Source organism: Carcharodon carcharias, chromosome 31, assembly GCF_017639515.1.
Source record: "Carcharodon carcharias isolate sCarCar2 chromosome 31, sCarCar2.pri, whole genome shotgun sequence".
Taxonomy (NCBI): Eukaryota; Metazoa; Chordata; class Chondrichthyes; order Lamniformes; family Lamnidae; genus Carcharodon; species Carcharodon carcharias.
In genome coordinates, this window is record NC_054497.1 from 27,468,379 (window position 1) to 27,486,835 (window position 18,457).

An 18,457-nucleotide genomic window follows, 5' to 3' on the forward strand; every position below is an offset into this window, starting at 1 on the left:
TTCATACTTTCTCTTTGCTTTTCTTATTTGTTTTTCTTCTGTATTCAGTCTGGTTCTCGCTTGTATTATCCACCTGACATCTGTCATAATCACGCCTGACCCCCAAACTCAAAGTGAAACTGCTTGGATTCCTCACAATACAAACAAAAATTGATTCCCTGGATTGAGCCCAAAACCTATAGGCAGGGAGATGATGTAATGGCCTCCCGTGCGTCCCAATAGCTGGCAGCAATCTACCTGCAGATGGCGCTATGACGGGTCGTTGGGTGGGGGGGGGGTTGAGGGCGGCCTCTGACATTAGCGGGGCGTTCACCTCGGCCCCACCCCCCGCGCACGCCACAAACGCCCATGCGCAAGCTGCTAATAGCTGATTGGCCGGCGGGTGCAATCAGACAAAATGGCGACGGCGATGGATGTGGACGCACCGAGTTCCACCAACAGCGGCGGCAAGAAGCGCTTTGAAGTTAAAAAGGTACAATTCGCCCCGGCACCGAACCCGGCCCATTACCAAAGGAGCATGCGGAACATTTAAACCTGTAACCTTCTAAAATGCGGTGATTGAGGTGGATGGAAACGCCACTGGATGCCGGCACTTTGAGTGACAGCAGCAATTGACCAATTAAAATGGAGAGGGCGCAGCTGTGAACCAATCAAAGGAACGGGGACGGGGGGACGGGGACATGAAGGGCCTCCTGTCTCCGAGGCCTTGACAGGCCTGGAGAGCCGGGGATTGGGCCAGTCATGGACCCCGGGCATTTGGTGTTTGGAATGGGCCTAGTGTAAAACACATATCCCCATCTGTTGGTGTTTAGGCCGCTGGTTACACATGTCTCATATTGACTCAGCTAACCAGAGGATCATGTGGGGATTTGTCACCATCAGCTCCCAATATGACCCCATTTTAACACTTGAAAATTAACATGACCCCAGACGCCAACATAAACAAAGTAGCATAATGACATTGAGTTAATAATTGTGTATTATAGGTCATAAATATGAAAATCTCTGTTTTTAAGTACCTTGTAAAAAAAAATGTTATTTTATGTACTCACCAGTCCATTACTTAATCTGAGCTGCTCCAGCTCATCGCCCTTGGCCAGGTAATGGCAGAAGTGCAGGTTGAGGTCTTGAGGTGGCTGACGGACCCCAGCCGTGCCAGAGTGACTGGATTGGCTCAACCGAGCTGCGGCTCAGCATTGGAGGCATCGCTGCTGGGCTGCAGAATGTTGCCAGGCTTGAAACTTGCAGCAATGAAGAGAGATTTGATAGGCCAGATTTGTTTTCCTTATAACAGAGGAGGCTGAGGGGTGACCTAATTGAGGTGTACAAAATTGAGAGGCCTGGATAGGGTAGACAAGAAAGGCTTGTTCCCCCTAGCTGAGGGGTCAGTTACCAGGGGGCATAGATTTAAGGTGATTGGTAGAAGGTAGAGGGGACGTATGGAATTCACTGCCTAAGTTGGCTGTTGAGGCTGAAATGCTCAGCTCGTTTAAAAGGCACCTGGATCTGCACCTGAAGTGCTGTAATCTGCAAGGCTACGGACCAGGGGCTGGAAAGTGGGATTAAAATGAGCAACTAGTTTCTTTTTTCTCTCTTTGGCTGACACAGCTGAATGGTCTCTTTCTGCGCTGTAATTTTCCTATGGTCAGGGCCAGGCTTTATGAAGAAAGCATAGTGTTTCTGGACTGGCTTAAAACATAACGTGCGACACTTGCCACAGGATTTGACTAAGCTCTCCATATTTCTTGGTGAAGAAAGACTCCTATATGAGCATGAACCCATGGCCTGGAGAGAGAGTCCGAGAGACAAGCAGGGTAAGGGCAAGACTGGATGCTGTCTAAACCTTGGCATTAGTATGGGGTGCAGTCTTTGAGCAGGCAGGGGGGAGCCTGCAACTCCATTCACTTTCTGCACCCCAATTGGGGTCACGACCCACAGTTTGGGAAACGCTGTCCTGAAGTCTTTATGAGACTTTCTTCAAATTTCTCAGATTAGGTGGAACCTGAGAGCAGACATTTTGTTGAGCGTGCAACCTGCAAAAATACCCATTTAATCCCTTTAAAAGGATGTGCAGTTAGCACAATCAGGGACTTTATCCAACATATCAGCACCAGACCATTCTGACCAACAGGCCCGGACAATAGCCTCCTCCCCTTCGATTTACTTCATCTCATCCTATCAGCATATCCTTCTGTTCTTTTCTCCCTCATGTACTTATCCAGCTTCTCCTTCAGTAATCTATGCTATTTTCCTCAAGTTCTTCAGGGAGAAGTAAGTTCCACATTCTAACCACTCTCTGATTCTCCTGAATTCCTTATTGGATTTGTTAGCGAGTATCTTACGTTTATGTCCCCTCATTCTGGCCTGCTGCACAAATGGAAACATCATCTCTACATTCAGCCAACTAAACCTCTTAATAATTTAAAAGGCTTCTTTTCATTCATTCCTCAACCTAAGAAAAGAGCCCCCGAGTTTAACTGAGGTGCATGGCAGCATGTTTCTATTGACACTGAACCATGCTTTTGTGCCTCGGAACGAGATGCAAATCGTTTGGAGTTAATGTGCCCTGTTACGAGATAAAACATTTTCATACAATGAGTGGTTCGGGTCTGGAATGCACTGCCTGGAAGTGTGGCAGAGGCAAGTTCAATCAAAGCATTCAAGAGGGCAATAGATGATTATTTGAATAGAAACAATGTGCAAGGGTAAGGGGAAAAGACAGGAGAGTGGCACTGAGTCATAATGCTCATTTGGAGAGCTGGTGCAGATATGATGGACTGAATGGCCTCCTGTCATTAAAATTCTGTTATTAACCTTATTAACATTACACAATTCAATTAAAATTTCTCCTTGCTCGATGTATGGCTGACAACATTAAAATGTTACATTTATAAAGTGTCTTTAATTCAGTTAAACATCCCAAGGTCCTTCGCAGGAGACAGTGTGTCACATAGAGATATTAGGGCAGGTGACCAAAAGCTTGGTCCAAGAGGCGGGTTCCAAAGAGCAACTTAAAAGGGTGCATGCGAGGTCGAGTATTTTAGGAATAGAATTCCAGAGTTTAGGACCTAGGCAGTAACTGCATGGCTGCTGATGCTGGAATAATGAAATTAGGGATGTGCAAGGGCCAGCATTGGAGGAATGCAGTGACCTGGGGTTTTTAGGAATGGAAATAACAGAAACAGAATATGTTAAGTTCAATTTCCCATTAGCTGCTAAGGTAACTGATCTCAGCCAGGGGCAGCAAATGCCAAACTTGCCGGTGATGTTCACACCCCTGAAACAAATGGGAAAAAAATAGCAATAGGTATAGAACAATTAGACTCGTTGCACCTAGATGAAGGAAAGGAAATTCTGCCTGGGTTCTCCCACCTGATCTGTATTCAGTAACCCTCTTGGTAAGTATCCACATGTGGGTATTGGATGAAGCTGAGATCACATTCAGTTTTGAGGCCTGAAACATCAGAATTGTTTTTCCACAGATACGTCCATTCATGCCAAGTGTTTCCATTTTTTGTGTTGTTTCCAGACTTGGCTGTGAGACCTTCTTGCTGATTGGCTCGGTGCTGTTCAGTGGCTGCACACAATATGGAGGTTCTGGAAAAGTCTCCTTTTCTCTTTTAGGAACTGCTTGAAAGTTGAACTGAGGGCCAGAGTGCCTTCGAGTTAGAGTTTTGAGTTCTATGAAAGTTTTAAGGTATAGGTGTTATTTAGAAATTCGATCATATACAACAGTGGAAGGATGACTTCAATGTCACATCATACTTTCATTGAATCTTCAGATCCACAACATGCCATAAAGCAGGATCTGAAGTCAGAATTAGGGAAGCATGATTCCTGTCTGGAAAAGATGATTAAAGAGCCTTATTGCTGTACAAATTATTTGTTATATCTGATTTTCCATCAGCCACCATCCCTCCCTCAAGTTTTCTCCAAACATCCCATGATATTTTAAATAATGAGGCAAATGTTCACATGGCTATTCAGTAACCAGATTGGAAGTCTTTTGCAGATATCAAGCACAAGATTGCACAGAAGTGATTTGTGAGAGACTTGGTTTAAGCAAAAATGTGTGAAGATTCAGGATGAATGCTGGGTATGGATAAGAAAGCAGCTGACAACAGAATGGGGTCCCTGTTTGTTACCTCAGGGTGGAATGTCCAGGGCAGGAGGGCCGTGCCTTGTGGTCCACGCCCACTCTTACATTGAACTCCTTCAGTTCTGATTTAGGGATTCTGCTGATAGTAGTGTTGAGTTCCTCATAGAACTCATCTTTCACCTCTGCAGTGGAGAAGGCAGATACTCGTGAAGTTTATTGGCCCAGTTTGAGTTGAGCGGCAGATGGAGAGGACCTGTTCGTAACCATTTATGAGAGGTTGTATTATTGAAAGCAGTGAGTTGCTTACGGTGAAGCCTTACACCCTGCTCATGTGTTTCCTCTGAACTCTTCCCCTGCCAGGTAAATGTGCAATGTTTCCCTGTCAGTAGTCTGGTCTTGGCAAACCTGGTTTGTAGGATGCTACGTAAATGTTCAGGATACCACATTCCGTGTCGATCACAGCTGCCTTTTGCAAGTTATCAACCAGCTGTAAGTTGTCTGTCAATCCTGTGCACATGGTCCTGAAGTTCCAGCTTGTCAGTTGTTTTGTTTGCCTGGTGCAATAGATTCCGTCTGCTTGTTGAGGAGGGACTCTAAGCTCCAAGCACCCATTGAAGCAGATGGACCACTGGGGGTCAACACCTTACTAGTTGGAGGTTGCCTGACTTGAGGTAGGCAGCAGCTGACCAGTGAGGCATAGTGGTACCTCCCACCATCAAAGCGCGTAGCTGTCATTCATCATTGCTGTTGTGATAACACTGCAGCAAAACTGGAGTGTCCTCTCCTGGTTTTGCCAGAATATCCTGTTGTCCTTCGACACAGGGAATACAAGGGGCATGAATGAAGGGACCAAAGAAAATGGCTCCACTGAAAACAAATTCAGGGGAGGCCATCACCGACTGCAATAAACAGTTGGAGAGTTGGGCGGAACACTACCTTGAGGTGTACATTAGGCAAAACTCCCTGAGGCAGCTCTAGACATCATAGAAGGCCTGGCTGCCATGGCAGAGCTGGATATTGAAGCCACCTGGAGGGGCTTAGCAAAGTTGACTCACTTGCCATGGGCAAAGCTCCAGGTGCTGATGGTATACTGCCTGAACTCATCAAGCACAGGAAACCAGCATCCTTGCATCATCTGCATGAACTTCTCTCTCTCTGCTGGAAAGAGGGGGCAGTGCCCCAGGATATGTATGTTTCAAAGATTGTAGCCCCATGTAAGAACAAGGGCAACCACAGTGATTGTAACAACTACAGATCCACCTCCTTGCTGAGCATCATGGAATATTTGCCCGTGTCATCCTTATCAGACTGCAGATCCTGAGTGAATGCAACAATCCCGAATCTGATTGTGGTTTCAGAACTGGAAGATCCACAATTGACATGATCTCAGTTCAGCAGCTACAAGAGAAATGGTGTGAACGAAGGAGACCAGTATATATTGCCTTCAGCATCTCACCAAGGCATTCCGTCATTTGAGCTGAGGTAGTCTACTTAAGCTGCTGTAGAAAATTGACTGCCTATTGAAGCTGCTCAATGTGATCTCTTTCTATGACAACATGGTGGGTAAGATCAGCTATGATGGGGTAACATTGGAATCCTTTGAGATCGGCAGTGGGGTCAAACACGGTTGTGTTCTGGCGCTGACACTCGTTAGCTGTTCTTCTCTTCACTGCTAGCTTATGCCTTTTGGTCATTGACAGAGGATGTCTGCTTACATACCAGAACTGACAAAACTGTTCAGCCTTGCTCACCAGAGATCTAAGAGTGAGGTGCACCAGGCCCTCATCAAAGAATTGTTCTATTGCTGAAAATGCATAGCATTCCATATTGAGAAACACTTCAGTGGAAAATGGACAAGCACACTCGCCTGTAAAGAGTTTGCTTTGGCCATCAGCATCAGGAAGACAGATGTCTGATCCAGGATGCTGCCATACCACCATCTATCAGCATTGACAATGTGACACTGGAGGTTGTTGATAGCTTCACATATCTATGCTCCACAATCACCAGCAAGCTGTCACTTTGATGCTGAAATCAACTCGTGCATTGCAAAAGCTGCAGCTGAGTAAGAGTGTGTGGAACAACAGCAACCTGACTGAACACCAGACACAAGTATACTAAACTTGCGTCCTCAGCGCGCACCTCTACAATGGTGAGACTTTTTTTAAATTCATTCATGGGATGTGGGCGTCACTGGCTAGGCCATCATTTATTGTCCATCCCTAATTGCCCTTGAGAAGGTGGTGGTGAGCTGCCTTCCTGAACGCTGAAGACCCAGACAACATACACTGGGCAGGAGAAAAGGCTGAACAGTTTCCACCTTCACTGTTTCAGACATGTCCTGCCAGGAGTTGTCAAGGATAAGGTCACCAACTCAAAGGTCCTGGGGTGTGCTAATTCCATCAGCCAGCACTCATTGCTAAGACAATGATGTCTGCACTGGCTCAGCCATATTCATCAGATAGATGATGGGCATATACCCAAAGACCTTTTGTATGGTGAGCTGATCACAGGATAACAACCTCCTGGGCATCCACACCTCCACAAGGACAACTGTAAGTGAGATATGAAGACGGTGGACATTGACACTGACAATGGGGAAACAGTCACTGATGGCCGTGACCTCTGGAGGAAGACATTGAAAGAGGCGAGCAGGAACTAAAAACTCAGCTGGCCGAGCAGAGAGCACCGAGAAAAACAGAGGCCAGTGAATTGTGCACCTTCTCAGCCCATTGTCTTCCTCAGAAACAAATGCGACAGAGACTGCCATACCAGAGTGGGGCTCCTGAGCCCTACCGGGTGCCATAGCACAAACCATCGTCTTAGAGAAGAGACTGCCACAGCTTCAGGGACCAGAGTTAAAACCATAACTGGCTGTAATTTAAGTTGATGGTTCTCTTTACCGATGAAACCAGTCTTGATCAAAAGTGAGCAGTGTTGAACTAGCTAATAATCAAGTCAAAATTGACTCAGGAGTTTTGATCATCTCAGCGTGTCCAACCAACACACAGCAACAATCAACATGCTAACAGACTGCTGAACCATATAGTGAAAACAGCAGAATGAAACAATTTGTATTTAACATTCAAAGAAGTGCAATCCCTCAAATTGACAAGAATCAAAGGAGAAAATTTTTTTTGCTCGTTCAAGAGACGGCATTGCTGGCTATGCTAGCATTTACTGCCTATCCCTAATTGTCCTTGAGAACTGAGAGGCTTGCTCAGCCATTTCAGAGTCAACCACATTGCTGTGGATCTGGAGTCACATGTAGGCCAGACTGGGTAAGGACAGCAGATTTCTTTCCCTAAAAGACATTAGAACAAATGCATAAGAGCTTGATTTTAAGTAGGAGAGAAGGGTGCAGAGGTTTAGGGAGGGAATCCCAGAGCTTAGGGCCTGGACTGACTGAAGCTACAACCACTATTGGTAAGGCAAAAGAAGTGGTGAAGACACAAGATGCCACAGTTGGAGAGACTCCAATTTCTCAAAGCACTGGAGGAGGTGGAAGTCACAGTGTAGATCTGTGATGGGTAAATGAAACTTGGTGAAAATAAAGATGGAGGCAGCAGAGGTTGGGATAAGCTCAGATTTATGGTGGATTGAAGAAATTCAATTTAGAGCAAGTCTCAAGCAGTGCAGTGCTCTGGTCAGTCTACACTGTGTCCCATTTTGTTTGTGGTAAGAGATGTATTCAAAGGATCGGAGGCTGTGCAGGCAAGATCAGGAAGCATTTCCCCATCTCATGGGGGGAGAACTCTTGAGATGTGAGGGAAGTAAAAACTGAAGGAGCCTAGGCTTTTTAGCTTCAAAGGGAGGTGTCTGAGAGGTGATTGTAGAGATATACAAGATTGTAAATGGCACACAAAAAAGATAATGATTCTAAATTAAACAGAATGTTAGTTAAAGGCACATTTAGGGCTCATATCCGGAAGCTGTACATGCGATGATCAGCACTTGGAATGGCCAGTTAGAGCAGTGGAGGTGAAACCCCATTGTGAACTGTTTGGAGCAGTAAGGGGATTTTTGGGATGGAAGAGCTAAGAGGCCAAATCAGCATCTTTATCTGTTAATTATCTTGAGTCTATGTTTTGTTTGTGAATAGAGTGTTCAACTTTAGTAAATCTCTCTCCCTGACCACAGTTGTTCTAAGTGCGGTTTCTAACCTTGTGTTTTGCTTACAGTGGAATGCAGTAGCCCTGTGGGCCTGGGACATTGTGGTAGATAACTGTGCCATCTGCCGAAATCACATCATGGACCTGTGTGAGTATCTGCTGTCTTGTCTATACATTATAGCACCAAGAGTGTAAGAAAAAATTGCAAGTATATGTTGTGGTGCCAGGCTGACTTGGCTTCAAGTTTTTGCTGCTATTCCACAAGTTGCTCTGCGCAGGGGCTTCCAGTTACCCCAGTTATTTATTGGGGAGTGGAGGCGAATCGTGATCAACTAATGAACTCAAACTCATTTCCAAATAACTGTTGATCTCAACCTTGAGTTCCAGTTGTCCCATTTCTAAATCTTTTAGGGGAGAGAGATCCCAGATTTCTTCTACCCCCTGTGTAGAAAAACAAGCGCTTCCTGCTTTCACTCAAAAGTGACCCCACTCTAAATATAAGATTATGCCCCCCCTGGTTGTGGATTTCCCCAGCTCTGTATCTGTCCCGTCAAATTCTTTTAACATTTTAAACACCTTGGTACTCCAAGAAGTAAAGTTAAGTAGGTTTTGTCCCCTTTCTGTGGGTGCTGCGAGGTTTTATTGCCTGTCCCTAGCTGCCCTGAGCAGGTGCTGCTGGGTCTCCTGTTTGATACAACTGAGTAGATGTTAATTATTTCAGACGGTGGTTAAGTCAATCACTGGGGTATAGAATAGACCAGAAGACTGGTTTTCTTCCCTGAAGAACACAAGTCCTGGTTTTAACAGCAATCTGACAACTCTTGGGCACTTTTGCTGAAACTGTCTCCTTACGTGGCTCCGTGTCCTATTTTATTCTATAATGGTCCTTTGTAGCACCTTGGAGACATTTTATTACGTTGAAGGTGCTATATAAGTATAAGTTGTTGAATCCAACCTTTCAGACTGCCAGGCTGTGGTTTGAACTCGTTTTTTTTTATTCATTCATGGGATGTGGGCTTCGCTGACTAGCAACATTTATTGCCCATCCCTAATTGCCCTTGAGAAGGTGGTGGTGCTCTGCCTTCTTGAACCACTGCAGTCCATGTGGATTGCTGGATTATGAATCCAGGCCTTTTGGATTACTGGTTCAATAACCTAACCACTGCACTACAGCAACCCAGTGAAGGATTTCTTGTCAAGTGTGGAAAATGATGAGCTGAGTGCATGTCCTGACCTTAGCTCCACAGAGTTTAGGTGGGTCATAAATGGTTGAGATAGCAGTGGACTATTTTACTCGACCAATAACCCGGAGATGTAGGTTCAAATCTCACCCTGGTGGTTTGTGAATTGGAATCCATTTAATTGAATCTGGAATAAAAAGGTAGTGTCAGTAATGATCATGGAACATAATTTTAAAACCTTGTCATCTAGCTGACAAAGTGGAAAATTTTCTCTTGTGTCCTTTCCACAAAAACTTGGGGAAAATTAACCCAGCCAGTCAATCTACTCTCGATCATCAGCAAAGTGATGGAATGTGTCACTGACGATGTTAGTGAACTGACTTTGCAGACCAATAATTTGCTCGCCAATGTTCTGTTTGGATTCAGTCAGGACCACTTGGCTCCAGACTTCATCACAGCCTTGGTCCAAAATAGCTGAGCTCCAGAGGTGAGTTAAGAGTGACTGCCCTTGCATCAAGGCACATTTGATTGGGTGTGGCTCCAATAAACCAGGATAATATTTAAGCCAGTGGGGATCAGGGGGCAACTCTCCTTTGGCTGCAAAAAAAGATGCTTGTGGTTGTTGGGAGGTCAATCATGTCAGCCCCAGGACATCATGCAGGAGTTCCTCAGGGCAGCGTCCTAGACCCACTCATCTTCAGCTGCTTTCCCAATGGCCTTCCCTCTGCTATAAGCTCAGAAGTGGAGATGCTTGCTGATGATTGCACAGTGCAAAGCAGTCCGTGCCTGCATCAAGAAGGTCTGGACATTCCTTCATCAGCGCTGGATCAAAATCCTGGAACTCTCTTCCTAACAGTACTGTGGTAGGATCTTCACCACATGAACTACAGTGGTTCAAAAAGGTGGCTCATCACCACCCCATAAGCAATTAAGGTTTGGTACCAAATGTTGGCTTTTCCAACTCTTCACCTCAAATTGCTCTTTAATATCACCAACAGTATGGCCACCAATAATTCACCCTGTGGTGTTACATTGTGAGATAGACCTGTACCCACTGATATTTCACCAAGGTCTGTTTTACATTTGGGAAGATCCCACCCAAATTTAGATGTTGAATAATATATAATGCTGGATCTTTATAACAAATATGGTGTAGGAGTTTCACAGCTTACTGAAATCCTAGTAAAGAGACAACTGTACCTTTGTAGATGGTGCTTGGAATCTGCATGAATCCATGACTGAGAGCAGTGACTCTGCAGGATGGGTGACAGAACTTGCTCTATGTAGTCAGAGATTGCGGTTCCATTATGCAATGCCGGCACATGCTTTTGTCCTAGCTTTATTTAAGTTAATCTCTGGATTCTGACAAACAAGATGAATAATGTGTTGCTGGACTTTGTTCGATCTATAGGTATAGAGTGTCAGGCAAACCAGGCTTCGGCGACTTCAGAGGAGTGCACTGTCGCATGGGGCGTGTGTAATGTAAGTATCCGGTGTCTCTATTGCTTTAGTTTAAGGCCTTAGGAAGGCGATTGTAATACTTTTGGATATAAGAATCTAGGCTGCACGTTGGTGCCGTGCTGAGAGAATGCTGCTCTGTTGGAGATGCTTTTTTTGTTGAATGAACAGATAAACTGAAGATCCTTCTGCAACACAAAAACAGAATTACCTGGAAAAACTCAGCAGGTCTGGCAGCATCGGCGGAGAAGAAAAGAGTTGACGTTTCGAGTCCTCATGACTCTTCGACAGAACTTGAGTTCGAGTCCAGGAAAGAGCTGAAATATAAGCTGGTTTAAGGTGTGTGTGTGGGGGGCGGAGAGATAGAGAGACAGAGAGGTGGAGGGGGTTGGTGTGGTTGTAGCGACAAACAAGCAGTGATAGAAGCAGATCATCAAAAGATGTCAACAACAATAGTACAATAGAACACATAGGTGTTAAAGTTAAAGTTGGTGATATTATCTAAACGAATGTGCTAATTAAGAATGGATGGTAGGGCACTCAAGGTATAGCTCTAGTGGGTTTTTTTTTTTATTTTATATAATGGAAATAGGTGGGAAAAGGAAAATCTTTATAATTTATTGGGGAAAAAAAAGAAGGGGGAAACAGAAAGGGGGTGGGGATGGGGGAGGGGACTCACGACCTAAAGTTGTTGAATTCAATATTCAGTCCGGAAGGCTGTAAAGTCCCTAGTCGGAAGATGAGGTGTTGTTCCTCCAGTTTGCGTTGGGCTTCACTGGAACAATGCAGCAAGCCAAGGACAGACATGTGGGCAAGAGAGCAGGGTGGAGTGTTAAAATGGCAAGCGACAGGGAGGTTTGGGTCATTCTTGCGGACAGACCGCAGGTGTTCTGCAAAGCGGTCGCCCAGTTTACGTTTGGTCTCTCCAATGTAGAGGAGACCACATTGGGAGCAACGAATGCAGTAGACTAAGTTGGGGGAAATGCAAGTGAAATGCTGCTTCACTTGAAAGGAGTGTTTGGGTCCTTGGACGGTGAGGAGAGAGGAAGTGAAGGGGCAGGTGTTGCATCTTTTGCGTGGGCAAGGGGTTGTGCCATAGGAGGGGGTTGAGGAGTAGGGGGTGATGGAGGAGTGGACCAGGGTGTCCCGGAGGGAGCGATCCCTACGGAATGCCGATAAGGGGGGTGAAGGGAAGATGTGTTTGGTAGTGGCATCATGCTGGAGTTGGCGGAAATGGCGGAGGATGATCCTTTGAATGCGGAGGCTGGTGGGGTGATAAGTGAGGACAAGGGGGACCCTATCATGTTTCTGGGAGGGAGGAGAAGGAGTGAGGGCGGATGCGCGGGAGATGGGCCGGACACGGTTGAGGGCCCTGTCAACGACCGTGGGTGGAAAACCTCGGTTAAGGAAGAAGGAGGACATGTCAGAGGAACTGTTTTTGAATGTAGCATCATCGGAACAGATGCGACGGAGGCGAAGGAACTGAGAGAATGGGATGGAGTCCTTACAGGAAGTGGGGTGTGAGGAGCTGTAGTCGAGATAGCTGTGGGTGTCGGTGGGTTTGTAATGGATATTGGTGGACAGTCTATCACCAGAGATTGAGACAGAGAGGTCAAGGAAGGGAAGGGAAGTGTCAGAGATGGACCACGTGAAAATGATGGAGGGGTGGAGATTGGAAGCAAAATTAATAAATTTTTCCAAGTCCTGATGAGAGCATGAAGCAGCACCAAAGTAATCATCGATGTACCGGAGAAAGAGTTGTGGCAGGGGGCCGGAGTAGGACTGCAACAAGGAATGTTCCACATACCCCATAAAGAGACAGGCATAGCTGGGGCCCATGCGGGTACCCATACCCACACCTTTTATTTGGAGGAAGTGAGAGGAGTTGAAGGAGAAATTGTTCAGCGTGAGAACAAGTTCAGCCAGACGGAGGAGAGTAGTGGTGGATGGGGATTGTTCGGGCCTCTGTTCGAGGAAGAAGCTAAGGGCCCTCAGACCATCCTGGTGGGGGAGGTCCATCTCTGACACTTCCCTTCCCTTCCTTGACCTCTCTGTCTCAATCTCTGGTGATAGACTGTCCACCAATATCCATTACAAACCCACCGACACCCACAGCTATCTCGACTACAGCTCCTCACACCCCACTTCCTGTAAGGACTCCATCCCATTCTCTCAGTTCCTTCGCCTCCGTCGCATCTGTTCCGATGATGCTACATTCAAAAACAGTTCCTCTGACATGTCCTCCTTCTTCCTTAACCGAGGTTTTCCACCCACGGTCGTTGACAGGGCCCTCAACCGTGTCCGGCCCATCTCCCGCGCATCCGCCCTCACTCCTTCTCCTCCCTCCCAGAAACATGATAGGGTCCCCCTTGTCCTCACTTATCACCCCACCAGCCTCCGCATTCAAAGGATCATCCTCCGCCATTTCCGCCAACTCCAGCATGATGCCACTACCAAACACATCTTCCCTTCACCCCCCTTATCGGCATTCCGTAGGGATCGCTCCCTCCGGGACACCCTGGTCCACTCCTCCATCACCCCCTACTCCTCAACCCCCTCCTATGGCACAACCCCTTGCCCACGCAAAAGATGCAACACCTGCCCCTTCACTTCCTCTCTCCTCACCGTCCAAGGACCCAAACACTCCTTTCAAGTGAAGCAGCATTTCACTTGCATTTCCCCCAACTTAGTCTACTGCATTCGTTGCTCCCAATGTGGTCTCCTCTACATTGGAGAGACCAAACGTAAACTGGGCGACCGCTTTGCAGAACACCTGCGGTCTGTCCGCAAGAATGACCCAAACCTCCCTGTCGCTTGCCATTTTAACACTCCACCCTGCTCTCTTGCCCACATGTCTGTCCTTGGCTTGCTGCATTGTTCCAGTGAAGCCCAACGCAAACTGGAGGAACAACACCTCATCTTCCGACTAGGGACTTTACAGCCTTCCGGACTGAATATTGAATTCAACAACTTTAGGTCGTGAGTCCCCTCCCCCATCCCCACCCCCTTTCTGTTTCCCCCTTCTTTTTTTTCCCAATAAATTATAAAGATTTTCCTTTTCCCACCTATTTCCATTATATAAAATAAAAAAAAAACCCACTAGAGCTATACCTTGAGTGCCCTACCATCCATTCTTAATTAGCACATTCGTTTAGATAATATCACCAACTTTAACTTTAACACCTATGTGTTCTATTGTACTATTGTTGTTGACATCTTTTGATGATCTGCTTCTATCACTGCTTGTTTGTCGCTACAACCACACCAACCCCCTCCACCTCTCTGTCTCTCTATCTCTCCGCCCCCCACACACACACCTTAAACCAGCTTATATTTCAGCTCTTTCCTGGACTCGAACTCAAGTTCTGTCGAAGAGTCATGAGGACTCGAAACGTCAACTCTTTTCTTCTCCGCCGATGCTGCCAGACCTGCTGAGTTTTTCCAGGTAATTCTGTTTTTGTTTTGGATTTCCAGCATCCGCAGTTTTTTTGTTTTTATTATTATGAAGATCCTTCTGCCCTTCCAAGTGGATGGAAAGTGTCCCATAGCACCAGTCACTAGCCAATATTCTTTCCTACAAGCAACATTGCCAAAAAGCGAGTATCTGGGCAGCACTGTGCGTGGGATCTTGCTGTGCACAAATTGGCTGCTGCGTTTCCCTGTGTTACAGTAGTGACCACAGTTCAATTTAATTGGCTGTGAAGCACTTTGGGATGTCCTTGAGTTATGAAGGACCTATCGAAATGCGAGTTTTCTCAGTCATCCAATGGGTTAAAGACTGAGGTGAAATTGTTACTCCCTGAGAGGCTCTTCATGAATGAGCAAGGAATAAACAGGAGTTGAACTATTTATTCAACTTCTCTGACTCTTGCAAAAATGTATTTTCTCTTGAAGTTTGCTTCTCCATGGACCTGTATGGTTGTCTGTTACCTTATCCAAGGTGATAATTTTCTGACTACAAAATTGAATGAAATCGGGGCACACATGAATTTTGACTGCTGGAACTGTTGTGGCAGCTGCTTTACTCTACACTGTGGATGTTTGTCTTTCATGCTGTTAAGTTGGATCTGGTCCATGTAGAATGACATAAAGGTAATAAAGAACATAAGAAATAGAAGCAGGAGTAGACCATTCAGCCCTTCAAGCCTGCCCCGCTATTCAATAAGATCATGGCCGATCTGCCCCAGGCCTCAACTCCTCTTTTGTGCCAGCTGCTCAGAACCCTCAACTCCCTGATATTTCAAAAATCTATCTATCTCCTCTTTAAATACTCTGATTTAGCCTCCATAGCTCTCTGGGGTAGAGAATTCCAGACAATCACTACCTTCTAAGAGAAGAAATTCCTTCACATCACAGTTTTAAATGAGTGTCCCCTTATTCTGTAACTATGTCCCCTAGTTCGAGATTCCCCCACTAGTGGAAACATCTCAACATCTACCCTGTCAAGCCCCCTCAATCTTGTACGTTTCAATAACATCATCCCTCATTCTTCTAGACTAATGAATGAATGAATGATAAGTCAACCCCTTCATCCCAGGAATCAGCCTAGTGAATCTCTTTTGAACTACCTCCAATGCCGGTATATCGTCTCTTAAATACTGGGACCAAAACTGTACGCAGTATTCCAGGCCCAGCGTCACCAACACCCTGTACAATTGTAACAAGACTTCCCTATTTTTAAACTCCAATCCCCTAGCAATACAGGCCAAAGTTCTATTCGCCTTCTTAATTACTTGCTGCACTTGCATGCTAACTTTTTGTGTTTCATGCACAAGAACACCCAGATCCCTCTGTGTTGCTCTTTTTTGGAGTCTCTCTCCATTTAAATAATAGTCTGCCTTTTGATTCTTCCTACCATTTCCTACATTAAACTCCATCTACCAAGTTTTTGCCCACTCACTCAACCTGTCTATATCCGTTTGCAGATTTCTTATGTCCTCATCACAAATGCCTTCCCACATATTTTTGTATCGTCAGCAAATTTGGTTGCATTACACTCTGCCCCCTCCTCCAAATCATTAATATAGGAAATAATTGAGGCCCTAGGACTGACCCTTGTGGCACCCCACTAGTCACATCTTTTCAACCTGAAAAAGACTCATTAATCCCGACTCTGTCTTCTGTGTGTTAAACAATCCTCAATCCATGCTAATACATTACTCCCAATACCATGAGCTCCTATCTTGAGCGAAAGCCTTTTATGTGGCACATTACCGAATGCCTTCTGGAAATCCAACTACATCTACTGGTTCCCCTTTATCAACTCTGCTTTTATATCCTCAAAGAACTCTAGGAAATTTGTAAATTTTATAACTAATATAAAATTATAAAAGCAGAAAATACTCAGGCCTGTCAGCATATGCACTTTTTTGTTTTTATTTCAGATTTCCAGCATCCACAGTGTTTTGCTTTTGTTGATATTGTCTGCACTGACGTCCTTTTCTACGTGATTGTAACGTGTGTGACTGTGATATACCCTGTGTTACTGGCCCCAGCCCCTCCATTCCAATCAATTGGCAGCATCTGGAAAGCGGGGCAGGTGGGGGAGTCTACAACCACGCTTGCTTGTGAAGAAAGTTACAAGTGTGTGCATTGTGCTCACCGGCTGGTGACTTGTTGTACTTCTCTAACCCCTGCCCCTCTTTCCTGTGTCTGATTGCAGCATGCTTTCCATTTCCACTGCATTTCACGTTGGCTGAAGACGAGACAGGTTTGCCCTTTGGACAACAGGGAGTGGGAATTCCAGAAGTAAGTGGGGGTGTTTTTTGTTTTAGGAGGTTGGTGTTGGTTAAGGAATTTAAATGAACAAAATGAGCATATGAGCTGGTATATGGGGAAATGGGCCACTGGACACACAACTGTGGTGATTCTACATGTTAAATGTATTGTGCATACATTTCATTTTAGACAGGATTTACACGTCCTTAGCTAAATGCTTTCTGATGGTGCAATGGGGGTGATCATTGGATAGTAGTCACGGGGAATATCACATTTTTCATGGTTCCTTTTACTAGCCCATCATTGGTATCCCCATCACTAATTTGGCTGTAACCAGCCCAGATAGAAGGATGGAGGTTGTTTATTTTGCATGATGCACAAAGTGCTATTTTAATGGTGCTTATGAAGGATTGCTAAAAGGTTTTATTTGGAGAGACTGTTCGAGCAATATAAATGGATGTGACTGAAAAATAATTTTCTTTGTTTCCTCAGGTATGGCCATTAAATGGAATCAGCAGCACCATTCTGCAGCAGCTGCTGTTAGCAGCCTTCCTGGTGCACTGTCCTGTGTCATCAGCATTCCACTCCCCCCTGCTTCCTCTCCCCCTTCCCAGTATCTTTAATTGAACAGTGTTTATTCAAATAGCAAGGACGTGACCATAAACTCTAGCCATTTTTATAAAAGAAATATCCTTTTACTTTCTCCAGTTGCAAACATTTCAACTTATGTTAAAGCATCTGAAGCCTGTTCACACTCACTGTATCATAGTGGAGAGTCAAAGTGTACTTTGCGTGCAAACATTTTTTTGTTTTCCCATCCCTTTTCCCAAGCTCTAGAGAGGAAAAATTCAGGATTTTCTTTGACTCTTTACCAATATGTATTTTATTTAATAAAAAATTAAGTTTAGCAGGCTATTTTAAAGAAATACAATTATTTTCTTCCTCTGAACAGGAAGCTGATTAACCTGAGGTTGAGATGAAAACCGCACTTGCCCTTCCCAGGGCTGTGGGTAAATATCTGGTGTGTTTGACTGAATCACTCAGATGGCTTCAGCCACTGAGCTCAGCTGGCTTGGGGGCAATAGCGAAACTGTGGTTGGTCTCTGTCAAGGATCTATGATTGGCCTTGATGTAGCCCATTCGGTGATTTCTGCTGGGTGGTGCAGGCATGTTTTTGTTCAGACACCAGATGCAGACAGGATTTCATTCATGAGTATTGACCCCTGTGACTTGGTAACCTGCCAACTGTCACTGTGCTCCCACATAGCGAACAACCATTGGAAGGTAACAGTGCATAAAATCTGGTTTCTTGAATGAATCTGGGGTTGTGTGGTAATGCCTGGTAATGGGCATATGGCTGCAGGCTGCTGGAGACATTCCACAACTGCTTTGTATTTATGTAGTGCCTTTAATGTAAAAACAGACCAGCCATGATATTCTTGAATGATGGAGCAGATTCAATGGGCCAAATGGCCTACTTCTGCTCCTAGTTCTATTGCTCTTAAACTCCTTTCATGGAACTTGCATGTGGAGTTAGACAACAAGGCAAGAAAGGACTGATTAGGAGACATGAAGATGGGAATGATTGAAAGGCTGGAGAGAAAAATGTGAAGGATGTTAAAACGGAGAAGCTGGGAGGTTAGAATCATAGAATGATACAGCATACATGGTGGGCTGAATGACCTTTTATGTGCTGGCTCTTTGAAAGAGCAATCCAGTTAATCCCACTGCCTGCTCCTTTCCAAAGTTCTGCAATTCTTTTCCCTTCAAGGACTTATGCTTAATAGGGAGAGATGATGGCATAGTAATCCAGAGGCCCAGGCTAATACTCTGGGAGCACGAGTTCAAATCCCACCACAGCAGCTGGGGGAATTTAATTTTAATGATTT

At 45.2% G+C, this 18,457-nt stretch overlaps 1 protein-coding gene across 1 annotated transcript; it reads left to right on the top strand.

Moving 5' to 3' along the window:
* Window positions 1-355: 355 nt before the first annotated feature.
* rbx1 (ring-box 1, E3 ubiquitin protein ligase) lies at window positions 356-17,475 on the top strand. The gene is made up of 5 exons (XM_041178143.1): window positions 356-472; window positions 8,281-8,359; window positions 10,804-10,874; window positions 16,513-16,598; window positions 17,061-17,475. Exons 1-5 carry the CDS (start codon window positions 398-400, stop codon window positions 17,071-17,073), a joined length of 324 nt encoding a protein of 107 aa, XP_041034077.1. The 5' UTR covers window positions 356-397; the 3' UTR covers window positions 17,074-17,475.
* Window positions 17,476-18,457: the final 982 nt, after the last annotated feature.